This window comes from Neovison vison, chromosome 7 (genome assembly GCF_020171115.1).
Source record: "Neovison vison isolate M4711 chromosome 7, ASM_NN_V1, whole genome shotgun sequence".
NCBI lineage: Eukaryota > Metazoa > Chordata > Mammalia > Carnivora > Mustelidae > Neogale > Neogale vison.
The window spans coordinates 199,261,326-199,279,125 of NC_058097.1; the positions used below are offsets into that span (position 1 = coordinate 199,261,326).

General features: G+C 59.6%; 2 protein-coding genes across 2 annotated transcripts in view; one reads left to right on the forward strand and one right to left on the reverse strand.

The window, feature by feature from the left end:
- Positions 1-17,800, reverse strand: part of MACROD1 (mono-ADP ribosylhydrolase 1) — a 141,307-nt gene that overhangs the window by 90,302 nt on the left and 33,205 nt on the right.
- On the forward strand, positions 1,627-11,447 carry FLRT1 (fibronectin leucine rich transmembrane protein 1). Its single transcript, XM_044259547.1, has 2 exons — positions 1,627-1,735; positions 9,377-11,447. Exon 2 carries the CDS (start codon positions 9,423-9,425, stop codon positions 11,445-11,447), a length of 2,025 nt encoding a protein of 674 aa, XP_044115482.1. The 5' UTR covers positions 1,627-1,735; positions 9,377-9,422.

Below are 17,800 nucleotides of genomic sequence, written 5' to 3' on the forward strand. Positions count from 1 at the left end.
TCAGCCACCTTCGGCCCGACAAAGGCGAGTGCCCAGATGCAGCTGAGCCCATCTGGATCCGATTTCAAACCAGAGCTAACACTCTCAGATGTGTCATAAAAGCCCTTTTCCAAAGAGGGGCTCCTGCAGGGGGAATACGGACACCGGGGCACCGCAGGGCTTCGGCATGCCACGCTAATGAGAGGCAATCCGGAGGGCTCGGTTTTGTTTTGGATTCTGAGGACCGGCCAGCCCTACCCCCCAGGTCTCTGTGGAAGGGGAGGATGGCCTTCGAGGGCACTGGGGGGCGTGGAGCCCTGACCCCGGGCCTAGGAAGTGGGGCGGCTGCAGGAGGGAGGCCGGGGACTCTGAGACCCAACTTCCCCGCTTCCCCGCTGCTCCTGCTTCCCACGGCGAGGAAAGGCAGTGCTGCTTCTGGAAGCCGAGGCCGCAGTGGCCCAGTTGGATCCTTTGAATGACATTTTGCGAGAGGAGCAGGTGCTGGGGGGAAGCGGAGCCAGTGCTGGGCCGGGCAGGCAGCCCCTGCACGGCCAGGAGCCCTCAGAACTTCTCTTTCCGGTCCCTCCGCCCCCAGCAAAAGGAAACCGGGGAGCTTTGAGGAGGGTGCTCTGCGCAGCCCCCTGTTTGTTGTCTGGATTTGAGGCACGCAGGGAGATGATGGGGAGTCCTCCCCGCCCCCTCCGGCTCACTGGAGAGCGGTGTTCAAGAATGCGGGGTCCAGGGGGATGGGAGGAGAGGGGGCCGCGGCCCAGGCTGCCCGCCCCTGCGTGGCTCCTGATTTCCCTGGGCTTAATCGCTTGTATTGTTTTTTGGCAGGTTGAGGAGGCAGGGAGTGGGTGAGCAGGACTCCTTTTTGGACAGACAAGACCAGGGGCTGAAGCAGGAATAACCCGCCCCTCCCCCCGCCTCCCCGGCAAGGAAACCTTCTCCGAGGCGAACAGGAGAAGCCAAGCAGGGCTGCGCGCCCCCCCACCAACATCCTTCCAAAGAGAGGGATGCGGGGCCTGACGGCTCAGCGGCGCGTGTCCGCAGCTCCAGCCCCGCGGTGAACATCTGAACTCCTCAGCGGGGTAATGGACCCCCGCCTGCCCCCCCGGAGACGCAGCCTGAGTGGCAGGAATACCGAGTCTTTGGAGAGTGGCTCCCTCCCAGCTCTGCCACGCAAGAACGCTCTCGGCACCGGAGCCCGTTCTGCCAAGTGACTTAAAGGGATTAAAAAAAAAAAAAAACTTGGTGAAGAAAAGGGGGTAAAAGCCACGCGGAAGCCTTTCAGAGGAGGCAGCGAGGCCAACAGACAAAAGGGCAAAAGTTGAAAGAGGACAGCGAGAGGCCACCTCGGCAGGATGGACGCCGGGCTCTAGGGCATGCCTGGGGAGCAGGAGCCCAGGACCCCCTCGGGTTGCGCACAGGAGTCCCGGGGCTGCAGGGGGTGCCTCGGCAGGCCCCCCATGCATGCCCCTTGCTCCGGGGGGAGAGGCCAGCGGCGCCTGGAGCCCAAGGGACAGAGCGTGCTACCCCAGGCCCGCGACCACGTCTGAGCGTGAGGCGCCCCGCAGAGCAGAGCGCGGGGCGTCCTCTCCGCTCCCCGGGGCGCCCCTAGCTTCACGCAGCACCCCAGCCCTGCGGCCTGCACCTGAGTGCCAGGGCCGCAGGGTCGGCATGTGAGTGTGTCCAGGCCCACCTCAACGGGAAGCATCCAGAACAGCGATCCCAGCCAGGCCCAGCAGCTCAGGAGGTAAGGCTGCAGACGGGCTGCGGGTGGCCCGGGCAGGCCCAGTGGCTCCTCGTGCCTGAGACGGCTGGGCCCTGCTCTCTCACCAGCTGGGTTGCACGGGGGCATCAGGGCTCCCCGGGTCCGCAGCTCTGAGCCACAGCCCCATACAGACCATCGGGCAACCAGCAGTTTCTGCTTGCCAGGGGAGGGGTCTTCTGCTACCTGGCGGCATGCTGTACCCTCGGGAGGGTGGGTACAAGGCTTTTCTGGAGTAAACCGCTGCTCCAGAGCAGGGGCGGGGAGGTGGGGGGATGGGGTTGGTGTCTTACTTTGAGCCCCTCTGAGTTCTGACCAAAGCGGGCAGTCGTGAGGCCTTGGGGGAGGCAGACCTTGGGTGACACTGGCCAGGGCACCTGCTGCCCTCCCACTTGACTGGGAGGACCCAGGGTGAGGTTGGGCCAAAGCCACCACCCGAGACCTCACGCCCGCTGGTCCTTAGGCATCACTGCTCTGGCTTCCAGTCAGCCCTGCTGCTGGGGAGAGCGGCTTGCTGGGGGCCCTGGGATGGGCACACGGCAGGCCCGAGCGCCCCTCATCCTCCCTCGAGCAGCGAAAGGCCAGGGCGGGGCAGGTGGAGAGCTGGGTCCTGCCTGGGGGCAGGGGGGTGGCCCCACACTTCTGGGCTCCCCAGAGGCCCGGAGGGAAGGCTCGTGCCTCCCTAAACACAAATTCCAGGCCACTTCCAGCAGCGGCGCCCAGGGCAGGGCAGGGAAGCCCCAATTCATTACCAAGATGGAAAATGACACTTCTCCGCACGCTTCCCCAGGAGAGGGGCTGATTTATGACTGCGCCAGGGCCCGGACATTCGTCAGCGCCGCGCGACGCGCACGCCGTCTGCGGGGGCATTAATAGCCGTGTTATTAGCCACCGGCGTGAAGGATGCCCTGCGGATCGGCTATTTGCTGTTATTTATTATGAAGGCGCGCCAGCCCAGCAGCGGGGCCGACGGGCGTCACCATCGCAGGGAGTCTGCGCTTGGCCCTGTCCACCTGGACTCCCCTCCCTCATCCCTACCACGGGCTCTCCCACTGTCCCATCACTTGCCCCTGCTCACCTCCCAGCCCCGAGGAGGGGTTGGGGTGCAATTCCTGGGGCCCACAGCTGCTCCCCAGGCCCGCACCCCTAATATTTATGGAGAGTCTGCTCAGCGCGGGGCTCTGCCTATGGTGAGCTGTGGAGCGAGTGTCCTTTCATCCCGAGGCAGAAAAGCAAAGAGAACCAAACTGGGGGGCCAGGCAGACATGGGTTGGTGCCCTGTCCCTCTTGTTACGAGCAGTATGACCTTGGGCACATCCCTTCCCCTCCCTGAAGGTGCTCCCCCACTTTGTGCGCTGGGTACATAGGCCAGCTGGAGAGGTGGGGAGGTCCTGGAGGGCCTAGCCTGCCACGGGTGCTCCCTGGCCAGCTACTGCCACTAATGGGGCGCCCCCCATCTGGCCGGAGGGGTCTACAGACCTGCTTGTGGGGAGAGGCAGCCCCCATGAATCCCTGTGTGAGTTGGACACAGTGTATCATCACCCTCCCTGTGCCAGTCCTCTGCCGAAAGGGTTTGAGAGTTCAGGGCCACGGTCAGAGAAGGTGAGCGCGGGGGAGGAATGTCTACGGTGCTGGACCAACCCCTTCTGCCCTGTGGCCCTAAGTTTTTCCTCCCCTGGGAAAGGCAGACAATCTCCAAGGTCCTGTGACTCCCCGATCCCAGAGTTCTGGTTGCTGGGGGGGGCCCACCCTTGTGCGTCTCTGTGAGGTGGGAGGGAAGGGGCCTCCCAGAACGTGAGGCTGACCTGAAGGTAAAACTGTGGTCAGGCGGTGCCAGGCCAGCCCCCCCCCACCAGAGATGAGCGGGGTGGGGGGGTGGGTAGGCAGCCAGACGTCTTCCCCAGGTTTCTCCCTCTGGGGCTGAGCAGGGCCCCCTGGGCAGCTGAGAGCGCAGGGAAGAGCACTGGACAGCGAGTCCAAGGCCTGGGTCTGTGTCCGGCTCCTCCACCACCGGTGGCAGAGTTCAGACCAGTCAGTCCCTCTTCCTTTCTGGGCTACTGGGCCGAGGGTGCCTGGGTGGTTATCCCCTCCAGGGCTGGGGCCGAAGTGAAGCCAGCCTCCCTCTTCTCTCCCACTGCCTGTTTCTAGGTCCTTCCTCTTGGCTTGGCGTCTTCATTCACTCATTCATTCACTCACTCATTGACTCATTCATTCATTCACCAGATGCTTATGAACACTCCCCTGCCAGGCTCTGGGCTAGGCTGGTGAACGGGACAGAACGATCTTGGTTTAGAGGGATTTATATTCTGGTGGGAATGTTTGGACAATCAACTCAGGATAAGTAAAGAAGGGGAATCTCTCCAGGAGCAGGGCCTGCGTGTGGGAGATGCCACACAGCTCCCAGGGTCAGGGGAGAGCACCACTAGCCAGCTCCCAGCCTCTGTTTCATGATCCTGCTCCTCCCTCTTGGCCCCTGGCTGCCTGGATCCTGCAGGCTGCTGGGAAGGCCAGCAGCACTGACCCTACAAACCCCGGGGTCCCCTCCCCACTGCTCCTTCTCTTCCTTCCTTCTGTTCCCCGCCCCCGAGAAAGACATCAAGCCCGTCTTCTAGCTTCTGAAACTCCCCTGCCCTTTCCTTTTACCTTCCCCAAAGGAATAAAGCCTTCGTCTAGGCAGCCTGACTAAAAATGCGCGCAGACAGACAGAAATATCAGGAATTGGGATATCTTATTAAATAATGTGGGGAGAGAGGGAGAAACAAAATTACACATGTCTCCTTTCTTCCCCCCACCCCCTCCTGGCCCTGAATAGTTTAATATCGAACACTGTTATCAATATAATTAACCTCCTAAGACACAGTTTTAAAGTCTTGTTTTTTTAAAGGGATTTGCATTCTCTGAAGTTCAGGACATCCTGCCGCCTGGCACCGCCCAGACGGCCTACGCAGCGAGGTGAACTCGAGGTACATTTTTAGTGGATTTGCATACCTGTCTGCAATTACCGCCAGTGATAACAGCTGATGCATAATGCATACAGCATGAAATTAGGAAAATAATTAACTTTAGGTTTTAAAAGAATCCCCTACCACCACCCCCTGGCCCCCACCCCACTCCGCTCCCCCTTTTTCTACAAGTTCTCAACGGCACCTGTGGATGAGAACTGGGGCAGTCCCGGGGCTCGGAAGGGCCTGGAGGGTCATGGCAGACGACCCCCTGCCCAAAGGCGGTGCCTTAGATTCGTGGGCTTAGACCCACCTGGGCCTGAACTAGGGCTTGGAAAAGGCCCACTCCCTAGAAGTTCCAGTTTGCAGTTCCCATCTGGATCTGCCCGGGAGCACTGCCTACCGCTAAGACGGGCATGGTCCCCTGTTGTGTAGGCCACTCTGCAGGCCCTCGGCTCAGGCCTGAAAACAGCCATCGCTTATCCTCCCAAGACCCAGGATAGGCGGATCACTAATAGTTCCATCTTACAGGGGAAGGCCTGAGACCCAAGGGCCCCCTCAGGTAGATGGAGATGCTGGACTGAGCCCAGGCGGGCCCCCTGGGCTACTGGCCTTACAGGGATGGGGATGGGGGACTTCCTGGAGGTCGGAGGGGAAGGAAGAGGTGGGGTGGGAAGCTCTTCCAGCCCCCCACCTTGTAGCCCTCCACCTATGGTATTGCTTCAAGTTAAGCTGGAAGGGTAGTGCTGGCTGGTGGGGAAGAAAGCGGGGGTCCCTCACTAATTTAAACAAAGGTTTAATTTAGGAGTCATTATGGGTGTGGAATGAACTTGTCTTGGTGAAGCTCCTTTTCGGGCCAGGGTCTCCTGCCTTACCCCTTCTGGGCTGAGGAACTGCTTCTGTCCCCAGCCTGCCCTACATACCCTGCCCCTGCCTCGGGCCCTGCTCTTCTGGGAAGGTCCTGGTGGTGGGGGGCATAGGAAAGGGAAGGGCGAAGGCTCCCTGGTTCAGCTGTTTGGGGAGCCCTGCCAAGACAGGTGGGCAGTTGCCCGGAGAGGGTCATGGGAGCACCTCGGGGTCCCTCCCCGGGACAGGGTGAAGCAGCTCTTCTTTCTAAAACCACTTGGTCCTGTGCTAGGCACTTTGCACAAGCCTCCGCTGTTGTCCTTCCAGCCGGATGTTGCAGATGAGGAAGCGGAGGCCCAGAGACGGGTCGCCGCCGGGTACACCGTCAGGGACTGGTGAGGCAGGATTCAAACCTAGCTGTGTTGTCCCCTTCCTGCTTCTAGTTCACGTGCCTCCTTCTTGGGGTGAGCACCACCTGGAATTCTCGGATTCCCAAAGTGGGGGGCTGAGACCATGCCCAGCACTTCGGGGGACCCAGTGTCAGGGCACCCCCATGCAAGCTGCCTTCACTGCCTGCCCTACCTTCCCTCTGCTGCCTGAGACCTCCAGCTCCTTCCAGAAACATGCTCGGGCCCCGTGGGGTGCTCATGGCTCACTGTGCCCCGGGAGCCTGCAGCAGCAGCCGCCAGCTCCCAGCCGGCATGCCAGGGTCTATGCTGGGCCTCACGTCCTGCAGCCGCCCCCTGCGTGTTGCCCTCCCTCCAACCTCCCACCTCCCAAGGGGAGTGAGTCCCCAGAAGTCCCTGGGCCTCCGGCAGCCCCAGCTTGTTGTGATGTGGGGAAGACACCAGGCTGGGGGTCTCCAACAGGGACGCGCCGCCATCCAGCGAGCAGATAAACGTCTCCCACCAGTGAAGCGGTGGTGAGCAAAGCCCACCTGGGGCCGGCTTTGCAGCAGGTCAGGGAAAGCTTCCAAGAGGGGACTCTAAGCTGAGGTCCCAGAGGAGCAGAAGCTGGCCTGGCAAGGCAGGAGCGGGGAGAATGTGTTGGTGTCCCAGGATCAGGAACAGCGCAGAGCAAAGGCCCAGAGGCTGCACAAGGGAGGTCAGGGCTTGTAGCAACAGGTGGTGGTGGGGGTGTTGCATCTCAGAGTGCCAGGGGGACCGAGGCGAGAGCTAAGCTGTGGGCTCCGGCCACTCACACCTCCTCCCTGGACCTGGACAGTCCCCTGGTAGAGAGGCTGGAGCATCCCAGGGTCACAACGGGAGGGCCCAGCTATAGGACCAGGGTTTCCACCGTAGCCTGGGGCATGGGCCTGAAGAAGCGCAGGGGAAGGTGGAGGGGACCCAGCATCACAGCAGTCAGCAAGGAGCCCCTGTCGGGAGCCTAGAGGTGGCACAGGCAGGATGCGAAGCCAGGTTTCTCTGTCCTGGAAGATGGCAGGAGCTAGTGATTGAGGGAGAGCACCAAGAATGATGGCCCAGGTTCCCCCTTGGTGAATGGGGGTCTGGATCCGTCCAGCCTGAGCCACCTCCCTTCTCCCTTCTCTGGCCCCCAGGGAAGGATCCTGCTGTCCACCACGGTGCCGGCGGGTCATAACTCCCATCAGGCTGAAGTCTGCAGAATCTGCCCAGCAAATGACCCCGTGGAAGACGGGCGATCTACCAGGTTTAATTTGATGGCCACATAAACGGTCAAACACACGGCAAAGGAATAAAAAGGCCCCCTGGCACCGGGCATTAAAGGCTGCTCTGGGAAGGCAGGCTCTCTCTTCCTCCCCACCCCCACCCTGGCCCTGCCCCGAGCTGCAGCCTTGGGGAAGGGGTGGCAAGGGCAGGCTCGAGCCAAGATGGATGAGGCCTGCAGACAGGGGAAGGGAAAGGCCTTGGGTCCCTGCCTCCCAACTGCTTCTTGGTTATCCATCAGGCATCTCTGAAAGGTGCAATTTAGACTCTATTATGATGCCAGGGCTTCCGAAGGCTGAGGGCCGTGGCCATGAGCTGAGCGGGCACGGGGAACTGATGTCTGCCAGAGAATGCGGTGGCCGGCCTTGGCTTTGGCCTTAGCAAGGCTGCCCCACCCTGCTCAGGGCACCGGTGGGCTGGGGCCACCTGCATCCCATGTGTCAGGTCTCAGCAGCCTACAGGTCAAAGAAGGTGTGTGTCCTCTGGCCAGATGCTGGGGCCCTGGACAGAGGGACTCAAACTTGACCTCTGAGAGCGAGGCAAGGTAGCCTTTGAGCAGGCTTAGGCCTTCCTGTCCCCCGCACCTGCTCTAGCCCTGTGTCTTTGCTCCTAAGCATCTTAAGATGGGACATCCAGGCTCCACAACCCTCCTGAGGATGTGTCTGTAAAGGGGGTTGGGTGAGACCCGGCTGGTTGGTCCCCCGGGGCCTGGGTTTATATCCCTGTCCTCTGAAGGTGGGCATGTCTAGGTGTCAGGGTGCTCCTGGATCTTCTGGACCACTAGACAGACAAGTAGGAGGATGGATGGATGGATGGATAGGTGGGTGGGAGACCTAGGGGAGGAGGGGTTGTATGAAGAGCAGTTTGCTAAACGGAGGGGAGCGGTTCTGGGATAGAGAGGGACAGACAAGGGAGAAGGTTTGACACTGGTTGAGAAATGGAGACATTCAGTCCCCGGGGCATAGAGAGAGGTCCCCTCTGACTCGTTTGGTGACCAGGTCCTGTTTCTGCTCTGAATGCTGGGCTGGGCCGGATTCAGGCTGGGGCCTCGGCTCAGATGCAGGAGGCCATGACTGCGTCCCACCACCGAAAAGCCTTCATGAGCCTACAGTTATGTGGCAGACCTTTGCCGGCGGCATGAAGACACCTCCCCAACTGAGAAATGAAAGATCATTTCTCTTTAATTGATTTTTTACCACTATGAACAGCGAAACAATAGGAGAAAAATCTAGGCTGCAATTTTTCCATTTGTGAAAACCGAAATTATACCTTGCTGCTGATTCCCTCGGCGTGGACCCCTCCCCCCTTTTATTTCTGTCATTTCTTCAAATGCAAGAAAACAGATAAAAAATTTTTCTTTTCCAAATAGCTGCAAGTTTTGTGACTGGGGAAGGGGGTAAGGTGGGGACTGATTTCCCACACAACACGGGACCAGGAGCTAGGGAGGGCACCTCGGATAAAAAGGTTTCCCGTAAATACACAAGAAAGTGATCTCCCTGACACCTCGTTCTTCTGTCTGTAAAACCCGTGGGTGACAAATAGGACATGTTTTAAAACCAGACAATGAAGCTCCTTGCTCTCCACTGCTCACCAGTGGCGATTCAGCGGCCTCTTTTCTGTGGATTCCACTGACACCCCCTTCCTTGTGCGCTCACGGGCCTCACGGAAACGAGCATTTCCCTCAGACCCTGGGAACGAGCCAGACGGGGATGCGAGTTTCCGTTCCAGTGAGAAATGCAGGCTCGAGATCCATAAAACACACCTTAAATCCATCCCATCAACATTGACCAGCCACTTTTAGCATTAGCCATAAAGACTGGCTTAGTGTGAAGCCTCCAAAGAAGAAACAGACACTGCGGAGCGGCTCTTACTAAATTAATCTCCCCCGCGGCTGGACATCACCGCCCGGGCGGACCGAGGCTGCGGCCGCATCATTCACAGACATCTTTGCCCCTGCTGGGATTTCACGTTGGCCAGATGTCGTTAGTGTCTGACCCCGGCCCGAGGGATCGCCCGGGACGTGAGGCTGGCCCAGGAAGGGTCACAGGGCGAGCGCTTAGAGGCTTGACCTCTGTCCCGCGGCGACCCCCGCGGCAGCAGGCGGGTGGGCGCCAAGACTCACTCTCACCGTCCGTGTCTTGTGCTCCCTGCAGGTGTGGAGGCAGATCAGGCGGGGCCCGGCGCCCCCAGCCCTCCACCATGGTGGTGGCACCACCCACCGCCACCGCCACCACCACACCCGCTGCCACCGTCACGGCCACCGTCGTGATGACCACGGCCACCATGGACCTGCGGGACTGGCTCTTCCTCTGCTACGGGCTCATCGCCTTCCTGACCGAGGTCATCGACAGCACCACCTGCCCCTCCGTGTGCCGCTGCGACAACGGCTTCATCTACTGCAACGACCGGGGCCTCACCTCCATCCCCAGCGACATCCCCGACGATGCCACCACCCTCTACCTGCAGAACAACCAGATCAACAACGCCGGCATCCCCCAGGACCTCAAGACCAAGGTCAGCGTGCAGGTCATCTACCTGTACGAGAACGACCTGGACGAGTTCCCCGTCAACCTGCCGCGCTCGCTGCGGGAGCTGCACCTGCAGGACAACAACGTGCGCGCCATCGCCCGGGACTCCCTGGCCCGCCTCCCGCTGCTGGAGAAGCTGCACCTGGACGACAACTCCGTGTCCACCGTCAGCATCGAGGAGGACGCCTTCGCCGACAGCAAGCGGCTCAGGCTGCTGTTCCTGAGCCGGAACCACCTGAGCAGCATCCCCCCGGGGCTGCCCCGCACGCTGGAGGAGCTGCGGCTGGACGACAACCGCATCTCCACCATCCCGCTGCACGCCTTCAAGGGCCTCCGCAGCCTCCGGCGCCTGGTGCTCGACGGCAACCTGCTGGCCAACCAGCGCATCGCCGACGACACCTTCAGCCGCCTGCAGAACCTCACCGAGCTGTCGCTGGTGCGCAACTCCCTGGCCGCCCCGCCGCTCAGCCTGCCCAGCGCGCACCTGCGGAAGCTGTACCTCCAGGACAACGCCATCAGCCACATCCCCTCCAACGCGCTGGCCAAGATGCACCAACTCGAGCGCCTGGACCTGTCCAACAACAACCTCACCACGCTGCCCCGCGGCCTCTTCGACGACCTGGAGAGCCTGGCCCAGCTGCTGCTGCGGAACAACCCCTGGTTCTGCGGCTGTAACCTCCTGTGGCTGCGGGACTGGGTGAAGGCGCGGGCGGCCGTGGTCAACGTGCGGGGCCTCATGTGCCAGGGCCCCGAGAAGGTCCGGGGCATGGCCATCAAGGACATCACCAGCGAGATGGACGAGTGCTTCGAGACGGGGCCCCAGGGAGGCGCGGCCAACGCGGCTGCCAAGACCACGGCCAGCGACCGCGCCTCGGCCACCACACCCCAGGGCTCCCTCTTCACCCTCAAGGCCAAGAGGCCAGGGCTACGCCTCCCCGACTCCAACCTTGACTACCCCGTGGCCACGGGCGAGGGCGCGAAGACCCTGGTCATCCACGTGAAGCCCCTGACGGCGGACTCCATCCGTATCACGTGGAAGGCCACGCTCCCCGCCTCCTCCTTCCGGCTCAGCTGGCTACGCCTGGGCCACAGCCCCGCCGTGGGCTCCATCACGGAGACCCTGGTGCAGGGGGACAAGACAGAGTATCTGCTGACGGCGCTGGAGCCCAAGTCCACCTATGTCATCTGCCTGGTCACCATGGAGACCGGCAACACCTACGTGGCCGACGAGACGCCGGTGTGCGCCAAGGCCGAGACGGCAGACAGCTACGGCCCCACCACCACGCTCAACCAGGAGCAGAACGCTGACCCCATGGCGGGCCTGCCCCTGGCGGGCATCATCGGCGGGGCCGTGGCCCTCGTCTTCCTCTTCCTGGTCCTGGGGGCCATCTGCTGGTACGTGCACCGGGCCGGGGAGCTGCTGACCCGGGACCGGGCCTACAATCGGGGCAGCCGGAAAAAGGACGACTATATGGAGTCCGGGACCAAGAAGGATAACTCCATCCTGGAAATCCGCGGCCCTGGGCTGCAGATGTTGCCCATTAACCCTTACCGCGCCAAAGAGGAGTACGTGGTCCACACCATTTTCCCCTCCAATGGCAGCAGCCTCTGCAAAGCCACACACACCATCGGTTACGGCACCACCCGGGGCTACCGGGAGGGCGGCATCCCCGACGTAGAGTACACCTACACATGATGCCTGCCGCGCCGGCCGCCTCCGCCCCAGCTCCCGCCGCCTCCTGGCCTGGCCACGGCGCGGCTCCGCCCGGCCCGCTGCCATCCCATAGAGCAAGGAGAAGGAATTCCATGATGACTTTCCTAGCAGAAAGCAAAGTTTAGGAAGGGTGGACACTTTTGTAGAACACAACAGCAGAAACAAGATCTCTCTCTCTCTCTCTCTTTTTTTTTTTTTTTTTAAAGAATAGAAGGCAGGAGGGGGATTTGACGTTGCTGAAGACATAATTTATACCAAATTATGCCTGTTGGGGAGGGAAGGACTAAAAATAATATTGCAGGAAGGGTTGGGTCAGGGTTTTTCGTTTTTTTGTTTTTTCCTGAACTGGAAAGCTACTACCTGTACAGCGTCTGTGTACGCCTCATGCTCTGTTCAAGGCCGTCACAAAAGAACCGTCAGAGGGAACAGCCAACACGCAAAGCCCCCACACAGCTCTCGCTGCCGGCTGCTTGTGGGTGACAACGACATGACGGAAGGTTTTCAGGCTCCTCACAAAGGAGAGGGGGAAGAAAAGATCTTTTTGCTACGGAGATATTGTCCTGAAACCTCTTCCCTGGTTCTTTCCGTACCATTTCCCTTACAGATTTGCAGAAAGATCACGTCTTTCACTGCATTCTCTGAACAATGGTGTAGTCAATTAAAAAGCAAACTTTCTTTTTCCTATACCGAAGCCCTCTTCAGTTCCGTGCACCACGCTCCGTGGATGGCCCCCGGGGAAGCGGTGGCTTCCCAGCCACGCGGACGTGTGTCTATCTACCTGTCGATCTCTCTGTCCTATCTCTCAGTACAGATGGGTAGATAGAGCCCCATTTACGGTCCTTACTACTTCTTGGGTCAGTTCGTACAGTTTCCTGAGACAATAGAGTCACGAAAATGTTGCTCTCTCCTAGAAATCATTGAGTAAGTAGACAAAGCGTGTCGGGGGTGGGCGTGGGGAGGGGGACAATGCTGTTCCTAAAGGCGGAGGTGTATCTGTGCTGGTTGGGTGGCCAGGGAGACCCCGGGCAAGGGGTGCCCGTGGTTCAACCCTATCTCAGGTCGGCGAGACCTGGGCCGCGCTCTTTTCTGGTACAGACAAAAGCGTTCTTTGACGGCCAGTGTCCTCGTTTCTCTCCCCACTGTCCACCCACCCCCAACACACAGACGCAGTCACCTCGACAGTGACTTTCTCTTTCCTCTGTGCCATATGCTTCCTCCTGGGACAGGTAATTGGCGCAGGGACTTTTTTTTTTTTTTTTTTTTTCTCCAGCTGATTAGACCTAATGGTTTCCATGGCTGCTCAAACAAAGCCCAGAAAAAGACATGAACGTTCTCCGAAGAGCCCCGGGAGACAGCAGCCCCCCGAACGCAGAGCCTCAGCCGTACCCACCCCCGGCACTCTGCTCTGGAGAGGGAAGACCAGACCTCCAGAAATACCAGCTCCAAAAGGGTACTGACTAGGGCCCTCGGAAGAATTCAGGTTTTATTTCCTAGCCCCCCACCCCAGAACTGGGTTACCATCACTTATCAGTGGGCGGTGTGGTTTGGGGAGCCATGGGATTGAAATGATAATGAAAGGATGACAGCAAAGTTGGAGAGAAGGGAGGCATGGTGCCCAGGGCTCTGCGGTCTCCTGCGCCCTGGCCCCTGGGGAGCTCAGGCCACCACCTGTCAAAGTGCGCCCAGGTACTGTGCCAGGGAAGAGCCACATCAGATGGGAGACACTGGCCCGAGGGCAGGGGAGGTCGAGGAGGTCGAGGAGGTGTCCGGCTCTGGCAGAAAGAGGATGCTATCCAGACAGGCCGAGGGCTGGCCACTCACTGGTCATGGAAAGATGTGACTGGTCCCTTCGGGGAAGAGGCAGGGGTTGAAAGGAATGGCCCCCGAGAGCTGTGTAAGCAGGGTGGGGGGAGGCGTGGCCCTCCCCCTCCAGGCCGGAGGGAGGGTCTCGCCCCACAACAGAGAGGCAGGCTCCCCAGCCCCAGGGAGAGGCGCGGGGCCTGGACACACTCCGCTCGAAACTAAGTCTTTCCCCTCCCCTTTGGTCCACTTGAATCATTTTCTCATACAATGAGATCAGGAGAGAGATTTTTCCAAGCCTTAATTTCATGTCTGTGTGAAGGTCGCCCTCCCTTTGGCTTCAAGCGCCCAACACAGGCCAGTTCTGGCAGCTAGGGGAGGAGTAGAGAGGGTATGTGAGCACTTGGGGCATTGGCTCAGGAAGAGGGGGAAGGGACAGAAGCCTGAGGTCCCTGCTGTTTCTGAAGTGAGGTCCCCTCCCTCACGGCACCACCCATGCCTTCTACCGATGTCCCAGGCGCTGGCCTCCTCAAGGCCAAGTCCCGCTGCTAACATGCTTGGGTCCCCAATCTTACTCCCCTTTCCCCTTGAACACACCAGGAGGAGGTCAAATTATCCCCTTAGAGGTTAGGAAGGCATTTGGGGGACAGTAGGTGAGCCTGGAGTCGGCCAGTGAGGTCAGAAAGGCCTGCAGGCCTGGGTGGTCAGCTTCCTTCCCTACAATACAGATCAGGCCAGGCCCACCTGTGGTGAGGTCACTGGGGTCTCCCGCTCCCCGGGGGCTCAGACAGGGGCTCACCGAGGGCTTGCTGCAGGCATCCTCCTGCCTGTAGGTGCTGAGGATGATGGAGACTCACCATCCAGGCCCTGGGGGCTGTTCCCAATTTTCCTCCGCTCAGCATCAGACATCCTCGCGGAGGTCTTTCTGAGAGTGAGCCCCCGAATGTCTGCTGCCTCACAGCCCCCCAAGCCAAGGAGCGGGCCTGAAGTTGGGTCCACACTGAACGCCCGTCCCCTCCTGGTCCAACTGTTCTGAGTGCCCTCCTAAGGAGAGAGATGCCGCAGAGCTGTCCAGCCCCCCCAGCCCCCGGCAGCATGTGAGGACGCAGGGCTCGTGGAGACAAGCCCAGGGCCCAGGCTACCTCCTGCTGCTGTCTAGAATGCCCCTTCCGCGGGCGGCCGACCTGACCTTTGCAGCCTCTAACTAGCCAGAACAACCTCGTTGGCCTCAGCGTAGACGAGTGTTTTCTGTGGCATTTATAGCAGGTTTTAAGTTTAAAAAAAAAAAAAAAAGAGCCCATGACACTTCTTTGGTTAAGTGGTTTACCCTTCGTGGTAATTAGATGTAGTGATTAGAATCTCTTTTCTATTACATGGCAATTTTCCTTTAAATTTCCCCTAAAAAAAAAAAAAAAAAAGTGGGGGGTGGAGGGGGGAGAAAAGGGGAGGCAGGAGAGGAGGCTGCCGGGCCAGGCGAGTCATTTGCATTTTGCGAATGAGGCCTCTTGTAAGCTCAGCTCAGGCGTAGGGCCCAACGTATGGAATGCTTAAGAGATTACTAAGAATAAAATCTATTAATTAGTCATACTCAATTCCGCAGACATGATGTGCATCAAAAGCTTCTTTTCTTCCCTTTTCTCCTTCCCTTTTCCTGCGGCCTCCCCGAGGAAGCCTCCATCTTCTCTAAATTGGCTGCGGCTTCCTGGGCCGCCTCCACAGGAACATGGCGGTCGCATGGCTGACTAGAGGGCCTCTCCACCCAGGGCCGGAAGGCCAGGTTTGGGGGCAGGAGGTGGGGCAGTGGTCCCTTCCGGCTCTGAGTGACGCTGGCAGGAGAGGGGACAGCAGCTAGGAAGATGGCAGTGGCCGGGTGGTGGCGGGGGAGGGGGGCGCGCTGGGCTTCCCCACCCAGAGCTCAAGGCCCCTGCCTGCCTTGTGCCTCTTCTCCCTCCCTCTTCCTCCTTCCTCTAGGGGTCCAGGGAGGCCCACCAGGAGCAGAAAGTGAGGAGGGGCCAGGAAGGGTCTCCAGAGAGGTAGAGGGAAAGCATGTTTTGTAAATCCACAGCCTCAGTTTCCCCTTCTGCAAAGTGGAGGGCAGGCTGAAGCAGGAGTCGGGCTTCACCCCAAAAAGCTGGGGGCTCTAAAGGCCAAGTAAGGGCTCCTCCCTTGCACCGATTCTGGAAGTTTCTAGTTGATCCATGGCAGGTGACAGAGGCCCAGAGTGAGAGGGACAGGTCAAGTGAGGCTCCTTGCAGGGCCTGGGGTGGCTGACAGGCCTGGAGAAGTGGCGGGCAGCGTGCCCAGGACGCCCCTGAGCCTCCCTCCTTCACCTGCTTGGAGCCGAGGCGGGAGGAAAGGACAGTCCCTGCCCCTACCCCACCAAGGGCAGCCCAAGTCCCAAAGCAAACCCACTCCACTCCGGAAATCTGCTTCTTGCCGAACACACCAGGGAGGAGGACGGGGTTTCTAAGCTTCACGCTTATGAAAAATACAACAAGGAAAATTGGATGCGGCAGACAGGGAGCAACGGAGCTGGGGAGGCAACCAGGAGAGAGCTGGGGCATGTGCTGGAAGGAAGGGCTCTGGGGTGCACAGTGGCCCGTGTTCCCAAGAACTGGACCTGCTCTCAGGGCCAGGAACACAGCCAGGGGCAGCTGTAGGCACGCTGCGTGCCCTGTCCCTTCCCTGTGCTCGGATCAGTGCAGGTGACGGGCGGAGGCCTCGAGCTGGCTGGGCGCCAGGGTGAGTGCTAACAAGCAATTCACAGCCCTGCACAGACCTTCCAGAAGGCAGACAGAGGAGGCATCTTTTTTCTTAAGGAGGGATAAAAAGGCTCAAAAATGCAAATCATTACCGTTTACAACCAAGCGAGTCTGCTAAATTGATTAGAAGAGATTAAACTCCTTGGAGGTGAGGGGAAAGGGGGATTTTTCACATGTTATGAACCTGCCCCCAGTGGCAATGTGCAAAGCAGGGCTTTTCCAGGCTGACTCCCGGGCTGCCCCCCAACAGCCCCAGGAGGAGCTGGGGGTCTGCGAGGGCTGATACCACACAGGCCAGAGCGCGCAGTTAACAGGCTGTGTTGGGCAGAGCCTGGACTCAAGCACTGCTCAGGGAAGGTACTTCTGTCCTGGTCGCCTGCCTTGTGCTTGGGCCTCTGGGACAGGGTGAGCTACGCGGCCCACAAAGGTCATTCAGAAGCTGTCCCAGCCCTCAGCAAAGACTCCACCCCTGTCCTCCAGATTCTGTCTGCCTTCAAGGATGAAGGAGCTGGTCTAGTTACTTAGAGAGTAAGACTCTAGGGCCATGCACTTTTTTGCTTCCTTTCTGTCCCAGGGTGGGTCTGTGATTCGTTCCTCCAGGAAAGGGTGCGGTGGCAACCAGAAAGGGAAAACTCAAAGTCAGGGAAGAGAACTGCCCCCCCCCCGCCCCCGCTAGCACAGAAATAAGATAGTGAGCTCTCTGTCACTGGGAGCATTCAAGTACTTGATGGGGATATGGCTGATATTTTCCTCCCTCAGTCAAGGCCTTTGACTGTAAGACCCTGGTTTCTACCCTCACTTTATCATTTCCCCAAGACCCTATATGGAACCTATCAAGAGATGTTTACTGTGCTGTTCAAAATGACCAGCATCCCCGAAAAGCCCGCAGCCGGGCCACCCAGGCCTGTCAAAGAGCTGCTTGTGCCAACAGAAATGCTTCAAAATCCCCATCCTCAGGGTCCAAGGGGCACCGGGAGAAGCACAGACACGCTCGCTCCATCTTGGAGTCTGGAGCTGGAGGCTGGAGGGTGACCACCCCCTGCGGCTGGTCCCTGTTCTCCAAGCTGGGACCCCCACCCCACAGCGCGCCCTCTGATGTCCCACCCCCGGCTCCCTTCCCCTCCCGACACACAGCGCTGCGGGCTTCATCCATCCTTCCCAGCCAGGTTGACGGCTGCCTGGGGCATTTTTCACTCTGTGTTTTTAAGCATTTACCATTTCTTTTGAAATGGTCCAAGTAGTTGCCTGAAATATCCACATCTGCTTCTTTAAAAACACTCACAAAAGGATCCCCTTGGCTCCTGAATCCCCCCCAAACACCCCTCGCCCCTGCCTCCCTTCTCTCCCCTCCACCTCTGCATTTTTAATGTATTGTTTCTCTCTGGTTTCGGAAATTCTCCCGTCACTGGGGTCAGCCGCTTCTCAGCATAAGTGGAGGTGCAGGTGTGCCTCAAACCCCCGGTGCTGCGGGGGCCAAGCCAGCCCTTTCTCCATGTCACCCCCGAAAGACACTGTGCAGGAGGCCGAGCCGGTGAGCTACCCTACTTCCCAGACAGAGCCTGGCAGGCCCTGGGCTTTTTGGGACCACTGTCCCCGAATGGCCCCTCCCGCTCCATTACTAAGCTGCCGCACCCTGCGGAGGTCTGACCGGACCCCCACTTCCTAGCAAAGCGAACCCCTCAGACACCTGCGACCACCACGGTGCCGTGGGCCGTCTTTCCCACACCTACCCACACTGCCCCCCACTCCCGCCCCCACCTGAAAACCCAAAAG